The sequence below is a fragment of the Pristis pectinata genome, chromosome 17 (genome assembly GCF_009764475.1).
Source record: "Pristis pectinata isolate sPriPec2 chromosome 17, sPriPec2.1.pri, whole genome shotgun sequence".
NCBI lineage: Eukaryota > Metazoa > Chordata > Chondrichthyes > Rhinopristiformes > Pristidae > Pristis > Pristis pectinata.
In genome coordinates, this window is record NC_067421.1 from 6,960,163 (window position 1) to 6,980,098 (window position 19,936).

Below are 19,936 nucleotides of genomic sequence, written 5' to 3' on the forward strand. Positions count from 1 at the left end.
GCAAGGGCATCAGTCAGTTTTTCATTAAATAACATGTATAACTTAATTAAGAGAAGCATGACAGAGAAGGCGATGTGTTGCAAATGAATGTATGGGAGCTTAATATAATCCATATTGACCACATACAAGTGTTTGCAACTCAAGGAATTTAGAATTGATAAACTGGAATCTGAGATTAGGACATTGCAATGCATCAGGAAGGGGAAGATTACTTGAACACTTTGTTCTAGGAGGCAGTCAAAAGAGACAGGAGGGGCAACTCTGAGTGAGGCATGTACATGAATCCAAAAGATGGCACTAGAGGAGCCTCAGCCCTGCACTTGTCCAATAGGTGCTCAATTCTATCAGCCCATGTGCACAAGAGCAGACACTGCAGGGCAGCAAACTGACCACAGTACCATGCTACAGGGGCTATTCAAGCTGGGTGAGTGAAAAGCAATATAATAGTGACAAAGGGGCAGTATAGGTATGGTGTTCATTGCACATCTCCTCAGGATTAGAGAGGAAAGGGGAAAGACCCAGTTTTCATGGTCCACGTAGGAAGCAATGGAATAGATAGAATGGAATATTCAAAGGGACCTTGGTATCCTTGCATACAAATCACTGAGAGTTAATATGCAAGTACAACAAGCAATTAGAAAGGCAAACGATATGTTGGCTTATCTGCAAGATCATTTGAATACAAGAATTGGACCATCCTACTGCAATTATATATGGCCCTGATGATACTGCACCTGAACGTTATTGATGGATTTGTTCTCCGTAAAAAGAAAGGAAATATTTGCAACAGGGCAGTGCAACAAAGGTCGACCAAATTGATTCTTTGATGGGTCACGGGCTGGGGTGTTGGAACTTGTTGTATAAGCAGAGACTAAACAGATTGCAGCGATACCCTCAAGCTTGGAAGAATGAGAAGAAATTTAATTGAAATAGAGAAATTATATTACAGAGCTTAACAGGGCAGGGATGATACTTTCCTGCCCATGATGTCTGGAACCACAGATCAATCAAACAAGGGTCAGACATTCAGTACTGAGATGAGAAGAAATTTCTTCACTACAGGGCAGTGAACCTTTGCCGTGGAGGACAAGTCACTGAATATATTGTGGATTTTTCAATATTAACAGAATCAAGGGACATGGATTTATTGCAAGATAGTGACAGTGAAATAAAAGATCAGCCATGATCTTATTGAATGGCAGAACAGGTGCAAAGGGCTGAATGTCCTAATCCTGCTTCTATTTTGCTTGCTCACACTGTCCTATTAAATATTCCCAGGGCCAGAGTAGTAGAAGTTAGATATAGAATAAAACTCCCTTTAAATTGTTCTATCAAACATTCCCAAAGCAGTAGAACAAATGTTAAATAGAGAATAAAGCTCTCTATAGACTGACTATTCAAATAACACATGTAAGCACAGGACAGAAGATAAAATAGTAAAATTCTCTCCTTACTGACTAATTAAACACTCCTGGGTAGGGGTAGTATGGGCAGGCTACCCCCAGAACATGCATTTCACTGTGTGTTTTGATGGACATGTGACTAATAAAGAAACCTTGTCTTATTTTTTTATCCAAACCAAACAAACCTTGGATAACCTTTCAAGTTGATTATTTTCAAACTTTTTTTTAAAAATGATTTTATTATTTTGTTAACCTTTTGAATCTTTTTCTTCTTAAAACCTCCTAGGATAGTGAACGTGGAAGCAACTGGTGTCTGATTCTCATTTTGATCACTTTCTTCTTTCACGCCCTGCTGCTCTGCTTTCCCTAAATCTTCACTCCCCTTTTCTTGGGACTTAATTAGTTCTCCAGATACGTCCAATGGTCTTGCCTCATCATCAGTAATTTCATCTGCAGTAGCAAATCAGTAAAGCAGATATGTCAGCACATTGTACCAAAACAATTCATAAAGGTATTTCATGCAGGCAATGTCATTTCTGAGTTGCACTGCCATGTTGACAAACAACTACCATTTTGTAACATTCATAAGAATGTACCACTGGCAAATCTATTCTGGTTGTGGTATGAATGCTGGCTTAGACACCAGAAGAACTTGCTAATCAGCAAGTTCACCAAATCAGGATCTATGACATCCACCTGAACAGGGTGATCAAACTTTGTTCTTCGTTTGAAACGGGCTGCCATCTTTCATTAAAAAAGTTGTGAAGGTAAATAGATTGTTTCCATTTTATTTTACAAAATCAATTGAAACATTAAAGTAATTAAATATTTAAGTGAGTTTATTTCATTTATTAATCATTTTTATTTAATTTTTTTCAACTGTTTCTAAATTTCTAAATGTCCCTGATCACCAGAGACATTAGGAAACAATGAAAAAGCCTTCTCACGATACAGGCAGTCAGAAGGTCAGTACAATAATCAGTAAAAGGAGCATCAACTTGTCCTTCTTGAGGACAACTGCAAGGAAGTTTTTGGAAGCCACAGGGCCAGCCTCGGAATGACCTCGAGGGGTGGGCCAGCATGATCCAGGATGACACTCTGCCTTGCAACCATACAAGCTGACACAGCATTAAGGTGGTTCACCCTATTAAATAAATATTGCTCAACAGATCCCTACTAGCAGAAGTCCCCTGAACAGGCAGTGATAATTAACTTTTTTACTGATCCTCCATTCAACTTAAAACTCAGAGTGTATCATTACATTAACACTCTTACTGATACCTGGATTAGTGTTAGGATTAACTACTCAAAGGCGAGCCGATCCAGGAAGCAGCTTGTTTGGGGGATGTTGGGGGACCAGAGGGGAAAGGCAGGGTAGTAGGGGGATGGGGTGGGGAGATTAAGTAATAATTTAAAAAGAGCACACAGAGCAAGCAGGGAGTATCTGGTATCCTATTTTCTCATGAATTAATCTGCTGCCCTTCTTTTAAATCTCTATTTGGGCAAGCATTCAATTCACTGGATGACACAGACATTTTAAGAATGCACGTTCACCACATCTGTCAACAGTCCAAGTCACGAACCTGTGGCCTTTGTGCTTTGGTACTCGCGTTTGTCTTTTCTCTCTGTTCCGGCGCTACTGATCTTTATGATCTCCTTGCATAATGTATCAGTAACAAGTTCTGCATCACCATCTTCCTTGGACTTTGGTTTTCTTCCACTTTCCTTGTTGCCTCTAGACAATCGCTTTTTCTTCTTTCTGCTCTCTTCCGAAATTACTGCCTCTGCCCTTGCTTTCCTTTTCCCGTCTTGCACACCTTCACTCCTGTCACTTTCCTGGTTCTCTTCCTGTTGTTCATCTGTGGTGTCAGCCTTTACTCCCAGTTGCCGCTGCCTGGCTTTGGCTTCTTGGTGGAGCTTCTGCAGTAAAATTTGGGATCGGGATTTGTCATCCAGACTGTTGCTGGGTTTATCACCACCCAGATACCTAAAGTCCAAGAGAGACCATTAAAATGTTATTAACTAGAGTCAATGGCCACTGGTGGTGAAAATTTGTGCTTCTACATCCAGCTGTGAATTAGGTTCCAACATCAGTCAGGAATCTGTTCCCTTGCATTTGTATGCCACATGCAGATTCCATGACAAGGCACATCCACAGTTTGTTGGAGTGACAGGTCACTAAAAAGAGATTATACAACACAAAAACCAGGGAATGATCATCCATCAACACATTTTGTAACACCACGAAACTAGTGGTATCATCACCTGCTTCCCTACAATAATTCATTGCCTTCCCCAAAAGTTTTTTTTCCGTAGATGTGAAGATACACCTCACACATACATACTATTAGCCCTGCTAACTTCAAATTCAAATACAATTTAGGCATGTAATAGCAATTTTGGTATATAATACAATAGACAAAGTTTGCTATGAATAAAGTTCAATGCTGTTTGTTTTTAACAGCTTCTTGCATTTTTCTTCATTTTGCTTTTAACTGGGCACTTATTGCCATAGTCCGCTAGCAGTTACTCGCACAGCTGCCAGTTTCTTATCAGAAACTGAAACAGAAAATACTGGAAATACTCAGCAAATCAGGCAGTGCCTGTGGAGAGAAAACAGAGTTAAGTTTCAGGTTGATGAATTTGTATCAGAACTGGAAAAGATAGAAAATAATTTGCAGACAAGGATGAAGAAAACAGAGGAAATGCTTACAAAAGAACAGCAACTGAGAATCCAGGTAACATACATGATGTTGGTGCCATCTATGAAGGTGGTGGATGCTTGTTAACCACTTCTGATCTGTCTAAAGGAGGGGTAGCAAACAAAAGGTGAGAGAGAGCGGGAAGGAGAATATGCTGGAGCTGTGAATGCAGAACACATCAGTTACTGGAAAATTGTGGGCGTGCTATGTTGGTGCCGGAAGTGTGGCGACACTTGCGGGCTGCCCCCAGAACACTCTACGCAAAAGATGTATTTCACTGTGTTTCGATGTACATGTGATTAATAAAGATATCTTAAAAATAAAAATATTAGAGAATGCTGGAAATAAGCAAACTGGGTAACATCTGCAGAGAGAACATCTAAGTAAACATTACAGATGGATGGCCAGTTCTGACGCAAAATAACAGCTGGTTATTTGAAATGCAGATCATAACATCCCGTCCTAAGGGCTACAATGTGCCGAGAGAGATGATGGGCTGCTGTTCCCTTGGCTTGGTTGGAACAGTGTAGGAGGCCAATCACCGAGGTCAGAATGGGAGAATTAAAGTGATAGACAGGAAGCTCAATATCATCCTTGCAGACAGAGCGGGGTGGGGGTGGGAGATGGCAGCACCCTCCAGACAGTGCATGAGTGGAGAGCATGGACAACTCACTGGATCCAGCCCACACACAACCTCTCCCCCTCCACACCCGCTACCCCCAACCTCCTCCCCATCCACACCCGCCGCCCCCAACCACCTCCCCATCCACACCCGCCGCCCCCAACCACCTCCCCATCCACACCCGCCGCCCCCAACCACCTCCTCTCCACCCTCAACCTCCTCCCCATCCACACCCGCCGCCCCCAACCACCTCCTCTCCACCCTCAACCTCCTCCCCACCCTCAACCTCCTCCCATCCACACCCACTGCCCCCAACCTCCCCCCCTCCACCCTCAACCTCTTCCCCATCCACACCCGCCACCCCCAACCTCCTCCCCTCCACACTCGCCACCCTCAACCTCCTCCCCATCCACACCCGCCGCCCCCAACCTCCTCCCCTCCACCCTCAACCTCCTCCCCATCCACACCCGCCACCCCCAACCTCCTCCCCTCCACCCTCAACCTCCTGCCCTCCACCCTCATCCTCCTCCCCATCCACACCCGGCGCCCCCAACCACCTCCCCATCCACACCCGCCGCCCCCAACCACCTCCTCTCCACCCTCAACCTCTTCCTCATCCACACCCGCCACCCCCAACCTCCTCCCCTCCACACTCGCCACCCTCAACCACCTCCCCATCCACACCCGCCGCCCCCAACCACCTCCTCTCCACCCTCAACCTCCTCCCCATCCACACCCGCCGCCCCCAACCACCTCCCCATCCACACCCACTGCCCCCAACCTCCCCCCCTCCACCCTCAACCTCTTCCCCATCCACACCCGCCACCCCCAACCTCCTCCCCTCCACACTCGCCACCCTCAACCTCCTCCCCATCCACACCCGCCGCCCCCAACCTCCTCCCCTCCACCCTCAACCTCCTCCCCATCCACACCCGCCACCCCCAACCTCCTCCCCTCCACCCTCAACCTCCTGCCCTCCACCCTCAACCTCCTCCCCATCCACACCCGGCGCCCCCAACCACCTCCCCATCCACACCCGCCGCCCCCAACCACCTCCTCTCCACCCTCAACCTCTTCCTCATCCACACCCGCCACCCCCAACCTCCTCCCCTCCACACTCGCCACCCTCAACCACCTCCCCATCCACACCCGCCGCCCCCAACCACCTCCCCTCCACCCTCAACCTCCTCCCCATCCACACCCGCCGCCCCCAACCTCCTCCCCTCCACACCCGCCGCCCCCAACCACCTCCCCATCCACACCCACTGCCCCCAACCTCCCCCCCTCCACCCTCAACCTCTTCCCCATCCACACCCGCCACCCCCAACCTCCTCCCCTCCACACTCGCCACCCTCAACCTCCTCCCCTCCACACTCGCCGCCCCCAACCTCCTCCCCTCCACCCTCAACCTCCTCCCCATCCACACCCGCCGCCCCCAACCTCCTCCCCTCCACACCCGCCACCCCCAACCACCTCCCCTCCACCCTCAACCTCCTCCCCCTCCACACCCGCCGCCCCCAACCTCCTCCCCTCAGTCCCCTCCCCGACTCTCAGCCCTCCCTCTCCCGAGAAGAGTGCGAGGTCCACTCCCACCTGTTAATACAGAACAGCGCCATGGTCAGGCTGCCCGGCCTTCCCCCGTCACCCAGCAACCAGGTGGCGCACACGGCGGCGCATTCTCATGATGTCAGAGCGACCGAGAGCAACTGGGAGGACTCCTGCGCCACCTCATGGAGCGGAGGAGCGTCAGGACGGTGTGAGGCCGCGACAGCGCTCCCTGCCGCTGGGAGGCCATAGGGGAGGGCCAGCGTTAGCCTCCCCCAAACTCCCTCTGCGAAAGGACTACCCTTTAGCAAATGAACTTCCAACTCGGTTCACATGCATTGCTCCAGCCATGCATTACTCCAGCCATGCATTAGAAGAAACGGTTCCCACTTATAGGGAGGCTGTTCCAGCAGCATCATTGATTGACCTCAATCTGTAGAGCACTGGTATGCAATGGAGGATGGCTGCTGAGCTTTGGTCCCTGAATGGAGGGGTCCAGTTAAAGAATCCATTCTGTATTCAGTACCTATACAGGAGGAGGACAGTCTTTGGCAAGGACCAGAATGATTACCAGGAAGATGGACAAGTCTGGAGCAATGTTGTTCTCTTGATGTGCCCCTGTTTGATGAAGGACAGACCACTGTGGCACGTGGTTTTGCAGCAGCCTTGGAAGTCTGATGAAGTTTTGGGGAAGCCACATCTGGCCCAGCAGCTTCCACGAGGGTTTGTGGCATAGAGGCATTGATCACTGTCAGGTGGATGAGAGCTGTGTACAGCTCTGATGTTGCCCCCAGTTCTGTTCATGGATCTGCCCAGAGAGGATGTCTCAATGCCCACTGCGATCCCAGCAGCAGTTCTGCACCATAGTCAGAAGACTATCTGTGAGAATTTCCTACATACTTATTATGATGCAGACCAGGCCATTTGACCCATCAAGTCCTGACAGAACAATCCCATCTGACCCGTTTCACCTTGTTTATTCCCTTGTAACAGTGCAACTTGTTTCCTCTCACATGCCCATCGACCTCCCTTTTTTTTCCGGAAGTGGCAGCCCTTGAGAAAGCTCACCTAACATAGACCAGTACAGCATAGGACAGCCCCTCAGCCCAAGATGTTGTGCCAAACTAATTGAACCAATGATTCCTAATTAATCTAATCCCTCTTCCCCACACATTGACCATATCCCTCCCTTCTCTGCATATTCAGGTGCCTATTTAAGAGTCTCTTAAATGCTCCTATGCTATCTGTTTCTACCATTCCAGGCCCCTATCACCCTCTGTGTAAAGAAAACATCTCCTTTGTACTTTCCCCTCTCACCTTAAATACATGCCCTCTAATACTAGACATTTCAATCTTGGGAAAAAGATACTGTCTATCTATGCCTTGCATAATTTTATAAACTTCTATCAAATCTCCCCTCAACCTTTGTCGCTCAAGAGAAAACAGCCCCAGCTTGTCCAACCTCTCCTCATAGCACACGTCCTCCAAACCAGGCAGCATCCTGGTAAACCTCCACTGCACCCTCTCCAAAGCCTTCACATCTTTCCTATAAAAGGCGACCAGAATTGAACACAATACTCAAGTGTGGCCTAACCAGAGTTTTATAAAACTGTAACATAACTTCTTGGCTCTTGAACTCATTGCCTCAACTAATAAAGGCAAGCATGCCATATGCCTTCTTTACCACCCTATCAACCTGTGTGGCCACTTTTAGGGAGCCATGTACTTGTGTCGTCCCGAAATCAATTTTCCCCTTCTGTCCGCTCATAGTAACACAGTGCCACGAGGTCGATTCGAACAAGTACCTTTATTAGCAGTGCACCGCTAGGAGAATTCTCTTCAGCACTCACTAAGAGTCGCTTCCCGAGTTCTCCCCGAACAAAGGGCAGACAGACATTTATACAGGAATTGTCACGCACGTCCCATGCAAATGGCGCCGCGAGTTTCGGTCAAGCTATAGAGATCCTGAGACAGCTATCACACCTTCAGTCTTAGTCTAATTGAGTTATAATCAAGGCTTTCAAAGGCAGGTATCACCCTTCATTGTTCAGACCAAGCCTTCACCTCGATGTTAATTACACCCAGTATCGCCACTGTCTGACATATTGGAATGGTTCGTTACCCGAAACAAAGGCAGTTAACATACTTAACATTCCAACCTAACTAGTGGGTCAGCAGCTTGCTAGTCCTTGCTAAAGAAGTATAAATGCATATATATATACCTATTTTGTTTACCAGTTATAGGTATGGTTGCAATTCTTAACCCTTCACTTCCTCACATGGACCCCAAGATCCCTCTGTTCATCAATGCTGTTAAGGATCCTGTTGGATCTTATGAGTTCCTCCAGCATTTTGTTCATTGCTTCCTGAGACAGCTCTGCATGTCACCTCTGCCAATGCTGAGCTAGGTCTCACACTGCAGAAATGGTAACATCATAAGTCAAGTAATTAAATTAATAATGTCTGACCCAAAAGTGAAATGCAAGCCCAACCTGCATTTGTTGTTACACACGAGACCGCAGACGCTGGAATCTGGAGCAACAATCTGCTGGAGGAAGTCAGCAGGTTGAGCAGCATCTGTGGGAGGAAAGGAGATGTTTCAGGTTGAAACTCTGTTGCAGTCTTTTGACCCGAAATGTCAAGAATTCCTTTCCTCCCTCAGATGCTCCTCGACCCACTGAATTCCTCCAGTAGACTGTTTGTTTCTGTTTTATGCTTCCCAGTTACAGTTTGCTTTGCGTCAAGTTGTCCCATCAAAATGAATCACATCTTGAAGTGATTCCTTAGAGCAGTGTCCATCGTCATCTCCTTCATCAATAACCTTTCTTCTGTCACATCAGTAGTTAGGATATTTTGACCACACAGCGTTCAATTCCTCGGTATATGAAGTAGCCCATGCCTGCATGCAACAAGACTTGAACAACTTTCAGACATGGATTGAAAACTGGCAAGTAACATTCACACCACAAAAGTGCAAAACACTGACCTTCTCCTAGTAATCATTGCTAGATCTGGAAACAGACCAACTCGCTGAAGTTTGATCAGCAACTCTGATTTACATTCCATGGTGCGGGTTACATTGGTTACATAGTTCAACATGGCTTTAACTCTGCGGATTTGGTTCAAACTGTTAATCGTTGTTTTCCAGCTTCCTACTTCAACGTTCATGGGTTGGTTGCATTCTGCCATTCAGCCTTGGCTCAGTTGATTACATTCTTACCTCTGATCCAGATGATGGTAGGCTCATGTTCCACTCCAGAGCCTGCAGCACATTAATCAGCCCGCTCACTCTGGCAGAGATCTGTGCTGACAAGTGGATGCCAAGGCTCCCTGCTGTTGGTTAAACCCCACATCCTTTACACAGATTTGTACAACTAGACACAGTAACAGGTATGATTGTTTCTTTATTATTGACAAAACATCAATCTTAAAACACGCTAACCCACTGTTAAAAGTAGAACACATTAGCCTCATCACTTATTAATTCCATGTGCTTGAGGACCTGTGAAGATGGTTTCTCCAAGTCTGTTCACGCCACTGGGTCTCCAAGGCAGTAACATTTTTGCTGCTTTTCACTGGAACAAGTAAATATATGGTACCAATTTTACGGCATCTATGTTGTTGACCTCATGTTAGATGTGGCCTGGGCTGAGGTTTATTTATCTTCTGCTTGGACCCTTGCCCGAGAGATCCAGTGCCCATTCCATACCCTAGTGTTACTCCCCCCACCCCACCCCACCCCCAATGCTTTCCCAAGCCAATAGCCTTGTTTCTGAATACCTTTCCAAATTCTTCTCATTACACATTAACTTTCACATTGCCTCCCCTGCTTTGGCAAGAAAAGTGTTTCAAAAGTTTGTCTTATGAACGTGGAGATCAGCAGCAGGCTCTTCAAGAACACAGTTTAGAACATCGAACAGTATAGCACAGGAACAGGCCCTTTGGCCCACGATGTCTGTGCCAACCACAAAGCCGATTTAAACTAACTGCATCTGTCAGCACATGGTCTATATCCCTCCACTCACTGCCAGTGGAATTGGAGACCCTGCTAGCCCTCTGACTAACCACCATGTGAACATAACCACTTTATGTTGAGTTTAAATCAATTATGGAAACTGAGCACAACTGCAACCTCAACCCCAAGGGACTCTTTCCCCAGCACATGCCCTCTCCCTCTTAGATGCTCAGTTTGCAACTTTTGTTGATCCAATTCTAAATGTCTACTCCAAAGCTGTAAAATTTTGGAAAAAGGTGTTTCATATGAGACTTAGTGCGAGGTTCTCAACATCTCTCTTGCTTTGGTGTTTCCACAGTACAGCCAAGTTGGTTGGTCAGGTGGAATTCCCTCAATTTATATCATAAATTGCATTTTACTGGATTAATATTCAACAACCAGGTTTACTCGCTGAAACCCATTCCATTGTTCAACATGAAATGGATGGGCACATCCTATTGACATTCAGTTCAGGGACCTCCAGGGTTGTCCTAGAGATCCCAAGGATTATACACTAATCTCCAGCACACTGATGCAAGTAAATCAAAGAGAAAAATAATCACAGGGGCACTTAAGCAAGTCTTGTTTTTCTTTAAGTACTTATCCACCGTCAATCAACAGGAAAGACTTCTTGACCAAAAAAAAGGGCTTCATGCTGGAGGTAATCCAATAAGACATAGAACAGTACAGCACAGGAACAGGCCCTTCGGCCCACAATGTCTGTGCCGTACATGATTAAACTAATTCTCTTCTGCCTCTACATTGTTCCAGGCACCCATCAGTCTGTGTAAAACGAAACTTTCCCTCTCTCACCTTAAATACATGTCTAGTACTTGACATTTCAACACTAGGAAAAAGATTCTGACGGTCTACCCTATCTCTGCCTCTCATAATGTTATAAACTTCTATCAGGTCTCCCCTCAGCCTCTGATGCTCCAGAGATAACAACCTAAGTTTGTCCAACTTCTCCTTATAGTTCATTGCATCTAATCCAGGCAGCATCCTGGTAAACCTCTTCTCCCGCACCCTCTACAAAGCTTCCATGTCCTTCCCGTAATGGGGTGACCAGAACTCCAAATGTAGCTCAACCAAAGTTTTATACAGCTGCAATACGACTTCCTGATTCAACCAGAACTGCACACAATGAGACCTCCAGGAATTTGCCCAGCCAGAGTCAACAAGCCAAGGAATGCTCATGGATGTAGGCATCAGAAACCTCTTCATCGAATTGTTTGAGAGAGATAAGTTAATGATGAAAGTTGATTGCACAACTGCAGACAACATGGTCAGAGTCCACTAGCCCGGGACAGATGAATTCACTCTCTGATGCAATGCACATCTCTGTGCATTGAAACATCATACACGAGATTGAGGCAACAGGTTACCGTCAGCTGCCCACAGAGGTCTTGCCCCAACACCACTTCTCTGTAGGTAGGTTGCCACCTCCCTAACACAGACTAGTTCTCAGGGTGATCACAGTCTGACATCTTCCTGAACATTTAGCCCAACTTTCTCATCTCTGGAAACAGCCCACAGTTCAAGGGTTTGGTACAGATATTCGGAAGGAGCAGGACAGAGAGGTCTAGATAACATGCACAATGAATGGACAGAGTACAGAATAGAGCAATAACCACACTTCCCACACAGCAGGCATGCAGAATATTTACACTAACACACCTTGCAATAATATGCACCATAATAGTTTCACACACATTGTAAACACTTCACCATATACATGTAACATACATACAGTATTAAAACCCAACAGCAACAAACACATACATATCACACCAACAGTCTGAGATAAAAAGACAATGTGCACAATGACAATTGCTGAAGTCAATTTATTGTTAAAACAAATCACTGACATGATATCAGGAATCTGCTCTCTGGACTGTGAGCCACTATTAATACTACACAACAGACAAAACTCTATTACTGTGAATATCATGGTGAAATGGACTGGATCACAACCTAGGCAAAGGTGTCATAATTCCAGCCAACATTAGCTGCGTCCAGGTCCTGGAAAACGATGAACATCCTGTGAACCATAAAAAGAAATAGAAAAAGAAATCAGAAACAGCACAGACAGGACTAGAGCAGATTAAATCTGAAATCCATTCAACTATAATGTGTCTGGAGCTGCCACTCTCCAAACCAAAGCACCACCCCTATCCTGCCCCCTTGTATCCTCCATGACCTTTGGGGCTCCTTCCTCGAAGCCAGGGCTGATCTTTACACTCTTTGACTGTGACAGCTTTCCAGCAATTTTTCGAGACAATTAACCACACTGAAAGCAGAACTCTCGGACGGTATGTGCTCAGGGAAAGCCAGACATTAGTTTGGGTTGGAAGCCGCAGGTGGTCTCTGAGATGCACTACGGTTCAGTGCCGGAGGACTTGCTGCACATTCAATCCCACCCAGCCCCCACTCTGCAAATGCCCATCCAGCAAGCCTCACCTGTTGGCAGAAATGTGCAAGTGCTTGTTCACCAGTTCAAACAGCAGCTTGGAGTAGTGCTTGTTCTGCTTGCTGTTGATTTTGCCAATACTGGAGAGAGAGGCAAGGGCGCAGGGATCAGAGGATCCGCCGAAGTACATCATCTGGTCGGATACAATGTGCACTGCGATGTACTGAAAAACACAATTGATTACTTCCATGCTCCCAGCACAGGATGAGCCCAGGGGTCCACGACATTCCACAGGGAGAGGCTATCAACACTACCCAGAGGAACAAGGGGAGAACAAGCAACCAGCCCAACTTCCCGGCTATCTTCATGGACTCCCCACCCAACTTCCAATCCTAGTCATCACCCCCGTCCATCCAATGCCTGGTCATCAATGTTCCTCCTTTCTCACTCCTTCCCCCCCCCCCCCCCCCCCCCCCCAAACCCCCAATTATGTTGCCCACTCCTCACCCTGCATCAATCTCACTTCCACTCCCACCCTGGTCTCCTGCTTCTGTGGGGCACCATGCTGTCTAACCTCACAGAAGCATGACTCATGCCAGTGTCCTTGTGGGCAGATGCACTGGGGCCTCTAACACATGCACTGCCCGGGCAGCGGCAAGGAACTGCTCTGGGGTGGGAGGAAGGAAAGTTCATTTGGAAGAACACTGCAGACCATTCAGCCCCTCAAGCCTGATCTCTCGTTCCATGTCCATGCACGATTATCTTGACTTTCCCGTGTTGGCTCCTTGGACTTAGACCCTTGCTTCACTAAAATCTATGTTTCAGCTCAGAAATTATCTCAGAGCCTCAAAAGCATTTTTGCAAGTGAGAAAGTTCCAGATTTCCAATAATCTGACAGCACCCCTTAAAGCCTTAGCCCTTAACTGAACATTTTATCCCTATTCTAGATACACTTGACCAGAAAAGTGCTCCGTCAGTCTACAAATCCATTTCATCATCCAGACCCCTCTTTCCAAGCCTTTCACAGAAATCGTGCATGTACATGGATGTGGTGACCAGAAGTGAACACAATATTCCAAGTATGGTCTATCCAGAGTCTTATAGAGCTGCAGTATTGCCTCTTGGCTCTTGAACTCAATCCCTGGCTAATGAAGGCCAGCACACCGTACACCTTCCTAACCGCCCTATCAACTTATGCGACAACTTCAAGGGATCTATGTACTTGGACCCCAAGATCTCTGTGTTCCTCCACACAGCCACTAACCATGTGCTCTGCCTTCAAACTCATTCTTCCAAAGTGCATCCACACTCTGCATTCTGTGGGCAACCCAATTTCGAATCCACACATCCAATTTTCCATGGATCCCATACCTCATGACTTTCTGAATGAGCCTACTATGGGGAACCTTGTCAAACACCTTGCTAAAATCTATATACACCACACCCATTGCACTACCTTCATCAAGTTGTCTTGTCACTTCCTCAAAAAACTATTAGGCTCGTGAGGCACAACCTGCCCTCCACAAAGCCATGTTGACTACCCTTAATAAGCCTATGCTTCTCCAAATGCTCACAAATCCTGTCACTGAGAATCCTCTTCAATAGTTTGCCCACCACTGACATAAGACTCACTGGCCGATAACTCCTGAGATGATCCCTTTTATACCTTTCTTGAACAATGGAACAACGTTTGCCATTCTCCAGTACCACTCCTGAAATCAGGGAGGACTCAAAGATCATCATTAACACTCCGGCAATCTCTTCCCTTGCCTCCCATAGTAACCTGGGGTATATCCTGTCCGACCCCAGGGACTTATCTATCCTAATGCTTTTTAGTAGCTCCAATACTCATAATTTAAAACTTTTTCCATTACCCCTTTTATAGTGGCAATACAGGTCAATAGGGTGGTGAAGGAGGCATACAGCACACTTCCCTTCATAGGTCAGGACATAGAATACAAAACTTGGGATGTTATGTTGCAACTTTACAAAACACTAGTTAGACCACACTTGGAAAATTGTGTGCAGTTCTGGTCTCCACACCATGGGAAGGATGTGGTTACACTGGAGAGAGGGCGGAGGAGAGTCACCAGGATGTTGCCTGGATTGGAGGACTTTAGATATGGGGAGAGATTGGAAAGGCTGTGCTTGTTTTCCGTGGAGCGAAGGAGGCTTAGGGCTGACCTGATAGAGATGTACAAGATTATGAAAGGAATAAAGGGGGGGAGAATCAGAACCATTTTCTCATAGTCAGGGTATCAAAACCAAAGGACTTTGGTTTAAAGTGAGAGATAGGAGTTTTAAAGGGGATCTAAGGGGTAAGTGGTTGGTAAGTGGAACTGACCCCCAGAGGGGAAGGAATCAGATACATTTACTACATTTAAGAGACACTTAAATAAGCAAGGCAGAGAAGGATACAGACCCAATGTGGGCAAGTGGGATTAGTGTAGATGGACAAATAGGTCAGCATGGACATGGTGGGCTGAAGGGCCTGTTGCTGTGCTGTGTTGAGGTCCCGATGGTTCGGTTCCTGGCTCGGAGTTCGGTTTCCTGCACCGGCTGTAAACCCACTGCAGCTCCACTTCCCACTCCCTTTTAAACTCACCAGGCCCAATTGGCCACACCACCTTTAAGCTCAATGGAGTCAGTGAAAAATTTATTGTACTACTGTGTAACAGCTACAAAAACAAAAGGATTAAAGGTGCATTGGGTAATAGGAGTAATATTTGATTGTCCAGAAAATCTGTCTATCCAGTACAACCATAGTCCCAAATGTGCTGGGTTATTGGAGCTTTACTGTGATGTAAGGAATGGTATCTGAGGTGTGGGAGTTAGAACAAGCTGCTATTTTCAATGCTAGTAGATCATCCCTGGATAGACAGCAGAAGTTTGCTGGGACACAGAAGTAGTGAACCTCACAACAACACCTCTTCCTGAGCTCTGAAGGATCGCAGGCAAACTCCCAATCCTGTGATCCAACACAAGCTAACACCCCAATCGATGAAGATTCACTAGATCTATTCCCAGGATGGCCAGTTTATCTTACAAGGAGGAATCAAGCAGACTCGACAAAATTCAATGAGATCACCTCTCATTTCTCTTAAATATACAAAACTCCTCAGGGGCTTGACGGGGGAGATGTGGAGCTGATGTTTCCCCCCGGTAGGGTATCTACATTGTCATCTCAAAATACAGAATCAGCGATTTCTTCACATAAAGGATAGTAAATCCTTTGAATTTGCTACCCAAGAGGCTGTTGCTGAGAACAAGGCCATGATTGACAGATATTTTAATATTATGGAAATAAAGAGATTATAGGATCAGCTGTGATCTTTTTGAATGGTGGAGAAGACATAAAAGGCCAAATGGTTTCCTCCTGCTCGTGTTTGTGTTCTCAGTCTGGGGAGTGGGTGGGTGAAGTGCAGAAGTGTTAGCATTCAGGGTGCAATGCACCATCGCAGTGTCACCACTGGCTGGAGGCAGCATTGGCACAGTGTCAGCAAGTGGGGGTGGGGTCAGCACCAATGGGGCGGCCGCACAGTGGCAGCGAATGCATCGATTGGACGACACTCCACAGATGTGGCTGGTGAGGGAACGGTGACTGACACAGAGAAGGCGGGCAGTCGCTCACAGCCTGCAGCCGGGGATAATCAGATGCTTCCCTGAAGTAGGTCAGGCGCTGACTGCAGCACAACTGAAACACAGAACATCTCAACAGCAAACAAAATGCATGTGTAGGGCAGTTTGCTGCTGAAGTGGGGGTTGGTGCGAGGAGAGGAAGGCGCTGGCAAAGCCAGGCAGCATTCGATGAATCAGATAGCTTCTATCCCAGTTCAGCTGGGATAGATTTTCCTCAAATAGGAGCCCAGAGTTTCTCTGCATTTATCCATTAAGGATTATCCAGTTGATCAGTGATATTCCAAGCCAAGCAAACCAGAGCGCTCAGAGGCTGCATCAGGGTCTTGTGAAGCAGGCAAACGCCCTAGTGTAAAACGAGGCGATAGTAATGCAGTCCTTCCGTCTCTTCAAAACCTTGCATCTCTCCAGATTTGCCCTCGCACAGTGAACACTGCGTGCATCTGTGCCAAAGGCAGAATGCTGTCCCCATGCACATGGCTCCCCACACACAGGGGTAATTGAACCTGGGTACGTCTGCTCCAGCCGACTGAAGGACATTCATCGACTGTGGCTCAGGCAGCAGAAATGAATTTTACGCAAGAAGCAAATTGCTGGAGGAACTCCGGCAGCATCTGTGCAGGGAGGGACAGTCGACATTTCGGGTCAAGCCCCTACATCTGGACTGAAAGGTAGACGGGAGATAGCCGGTATAAGGAGGTGAGGGGAAGGGGTGGGGCAGGAGCTGGCAAGCAATGGGTGGGCCCAGGTGAGGAGGGAAGGGTGGAGATAGTGACAGAGGCTGGGAGATGACAAAGGGCTGCAGAGGGTGAAATCTGATAAGAAAGGAAGGTGCAGCATGGAACCAAGTACGGAAGGTGGGGCGGGCAGATGGATAAGAAAGGGGAAAGAAACAGGATGATGAGAGGAACTTCGTAGATCAGGAGGAGAGAGAACAGGGACGGAGAGGGAGCAGTTTGCCCGAAATTGAAACCAACGTTCACGCCATCAGGTTGCGGACTGCCCAGGCGGAATATGAAATGCAGTTTCTCTAGATGGCATGTAGCCTCCCCTGGCAGTGGAGGCAGCCAAGGACAGACACGTCAGTGTGGGAGTGGCGGAGGTGAATTAAAGTGGCTAGCAACCGGGAATATCAGAAGGTCATGGCAGATGGAGTACAGGTGCTCGGCAAAGCGGCCGCCTAGTCTGAATTTCATACCCAATGACACTATAGATGCTCGACAACAGAAGGAAGCAAGTTGCAGCCACCAACCCCACGCAGAGCCACTCAGTTAGCAGCCACTCCTGCTGTACTCTTTTTGCAGCAACCAGAGCACTCGCCAGTGGGCGATCTCCAGACTCAGTGGAACTATTATATCCATGAGAAGAACTAATGAATTGACCTGTACGATCAGTATGCAAGACAAGTTTTTCACTGTACCTCAGTACAAGTGACAATAATAAATCAATACTTCTCACAATGAACAGCATTTCCCATTGTGAGTCATTGCCACTTTAATTCCCCATCCCACTCAGACCTATTGGTCTGTGGCCTCCTGTACTGTTGCAGTGAGACCCAATGCAAGCCCTGTCCGGGCACATTGCAGCCTTTTGGAATCGATCTTGAATTCCACAGCTTCAGCTAACCTGATTTCTCTGTCTGTGTCACTTGTCCTTCTGTAACATTGCCTCAGCTTGTTTCTTTCCCTCTCTCTGGGAGTGGAGGACGTGCCCACCCTGATCTACCAGGCAGATCTTCTGCTCTGCACTTCACCACTCCCACTTTCTTTTGTCTAAGTTCTCACCCTCTATCTGCTTGTATAACCTTGTCAGATAAACTTATCCCCACGGTCACCCTGATTTTACATTATCAGACACATTCCCCACTCCCCTGCAGCTTCTTGTCTCCTTTTCAGTTCTGATGTAGGGTCTCTGACCTGAAGTGTTGGTAGTTTCTCTTCCCAGAGACACAGCCCTGACCTGCTGGGCGTTTCCAACACTTCCTGCTTGTGTTAGATTTCCGGCATCTGCGGTTTTCACCCCCCCCCCCCCCCCAACCCAATTGGGTGCCCGACAAAACCAAAAAATATGCTTGCTGTTCCTAGAAATCTGGGAGATGGCTAATGAGCTCGAAAACCCAGTGGAGGGACTGAGGTTCTCAGCAACTCTGGGGGACCAACTGACATTCAGGCAGAAGTGTGGAGGTGAAACTTCATCACGCCCCTTCAGTTTCTTCTGTGACCACAGCCCTTCAGGCACCCAGCCATCCCACTCCCATCCCTCCCTCCACCTCACCCTCCCTCTCATCCATTCCTTCCTCCCATCCGCACTCCCTCCAACCACGCACTCTCCCTCTCCCCCCCCACTTCTCCACCTCCCCTTCCCCTCGTTCCCATCCCCTCCCTCTTCTGCCTCTGCCCATCCTCCTCCTCCTCACCCACCTCCCCTCCCCTCCTCCTCCCCCTCAGCCTCTCCCCTCCTCCCTTCCTCCCCCCTCTTCAACCCCTCCCCTCCCTCCTCCCCCCTCAGCCTCTCCCCATCCTCCTCCTCCTCCTCACCCCTCCTCCCCCTCAGCCTCTCCCCTCCCCTCCTCCCTCTCCCCCCCTCCTCCCCTCCCCCCTCAACCCCTCCCCTCCCTCTCCCTCCTCCCCCCTCCCTCTCCCTCCTCCCCCTCAGCCTCTCCCCTCCCCCCAGCCTCTCCCCCTCCTCCCTTCCACCCCGCCTCAACCCCTCCCCTCCCTCCTCCCCCTCAGCCTCTCCCCTCCCCTCCTCTCCCCTCCCCCCCAGCCTCTCCCCCTCCTCCCTTCCTCCCCGCCTCAACCCCTCCCCTCCCTCTCCCTCCTCCCCCTCAGCCTCTCCCCTCCCCCCCAGCCTCTCCCCCTCCTCCCTTCCACCCCGCCTCAACCCCTCCCCTCCCTCCTCCCCCTCAGCCTCTCCCCTCCCCCCCAGCCTCTCCCCTCCCCCCCAGCCTCTCCCCCTCCTCCCTTCCACCCCGCCTCAACCCCTCCCCTCCCTCCTCCCCCTCAGCCTCTCCCCTCCCCTCCCCTCCAGCCTCTCCCCCTCCTCCCTTCCTCCCCGCCTCAACCCCTCCCCTCCCTCTCCCTCCTCCCCCTCAGCCTCTCCCCATCCTCCTCCTCCTCACCCCCTCCTCCCCCCTCAGCCTCTCCCCATCGTCTTCGTCCTCCTCCTCACCCCCTCCCCGTCCCCTCCCTCCTCCTCCCCCCTCCCTCCGCCTCTCCCCCCCCCCCCCCCCCCCCCGGCCGTTGCGGCGCTGATGTGACGGCGGCTCCTGCGGGGAGAGCGGCCGCCGCCGGTCGCTTCAGGCTGCGGCCCCGCTACCTCCCAGCTTCGGCTCACCTGCTGAGGTTTCCCCAGCTCCTTGGACAGCAGAGCCGTCAGCTCCTCTCCCAGCACGTCCGGGATGTTGGAGCGGCTCAGGTTCGTACGGAGGACAAAAATCGGCATCTTCCCTCCGGCTCCGCTCGGATCACTGCGGCAACACGTGGCCCAGCTCCTCCCAGCACCAGAGGGCGCGGCAACGTGCGACCGAGCACACCACCAACCGGCGGTCCGGCGCTCCTCCCACCACCAGAGGGCGCGGCAGCGGGCGGTCCGGCGCTCCTCCCACCACCAGAGGGTGCGGCA

The 19,936-nt window shown here is 48.8% G+C and overlaps 3 protein-coding genes across 6 annotated transcripts in view; all 3 read right to left on the reverse strand.

Moving 5' to 3' along the window:
- Positions 1-6,434, reverse strand: part of ddx51 (DEAD (Asp-Glu-Ala-Asp) box polypeptide 51) — a 42,861-nt gene extending 36,427 nt beyond the window's left edge. The window contains exons 1-3 of one of the 2 annotated variants that reach the window (XM_052031767.1): positions 6,321-6,434; positions 2,987-3,390; positions 1,657-1,853 (exon numbers count right to left, since the gene is read on the reverse strand). In XM_052031767.1, coding sequence (XP_051887727.1) covers positions 1,657-1,853; positions 2,987-3,390; positions 6,321-6,343 — 624 coding nt within the window. In that variant the 5' untranslated portion in view covers positions 6,344-6,434. Of the gene's footprint in view, positions 1-1,656; positions 1,854-2,986; positions 3,391-4,150; positions 4,184-6,320 lie in introns of those variants that run through there. The other variant, XM_052031768.1, reaches the window with a different exon arrangement.
- The window catches only part of LOC127579164 (maternal protein exuperantia-like), a 103,109-nt gene that overhangs the window by 83,026 nt on the left and 147 nt on the right, over positions 1-19,936 (reverse strand). The gene's annotated exons all lie outside the window — the stretch shown is intronic.
- Positions 12,097-19,820, reverse strand: mif (macrophage migration inhibitory factor). Its single transcript, XM_052031774.1, has 3 exons — positions 19,649-19,820; positions 12,727-12,899; positions 12,097-12,307 (listed from the first exon to the last, which is right to left on the reverse strand). The coding sequence occupies exons 1-3, from the start codon at positions 19,754-19,756 to the stop codon at positions 12,241-12,243; spliced, it is 348 nt and encodes a 115-aa protein (XP_051887734.1). The 5' UTR covers positions 19,757-19,820; the 3' UTR covers positions 12,097-12,240.

Excerpts from the sequence above, each read along its gene's own strand:
- mif (XM_052031774.1), bottom strand. The coding sequence starts at position 19,756 with ATGCCGATTTTTGTCCTCCGTACGAACCTGAGCCGCTCCAACATCCCG. Across the intron at positions 12,900-19,648 it reads AGCTGGGGAAACCTCAGCAG|TACATCGCAGTGCACATTGT; the intron begins GTGAGCCGAAGC and ends TGTGTTTTTCAG. Across the intron at positions 12,308-12,726 it reads TTGCACATTTCTGCCAACAG|GATGTTCATCGTTTTCCAGG; the intron begins GTGAGGCTTGCT and ends TATGGTTCACAG.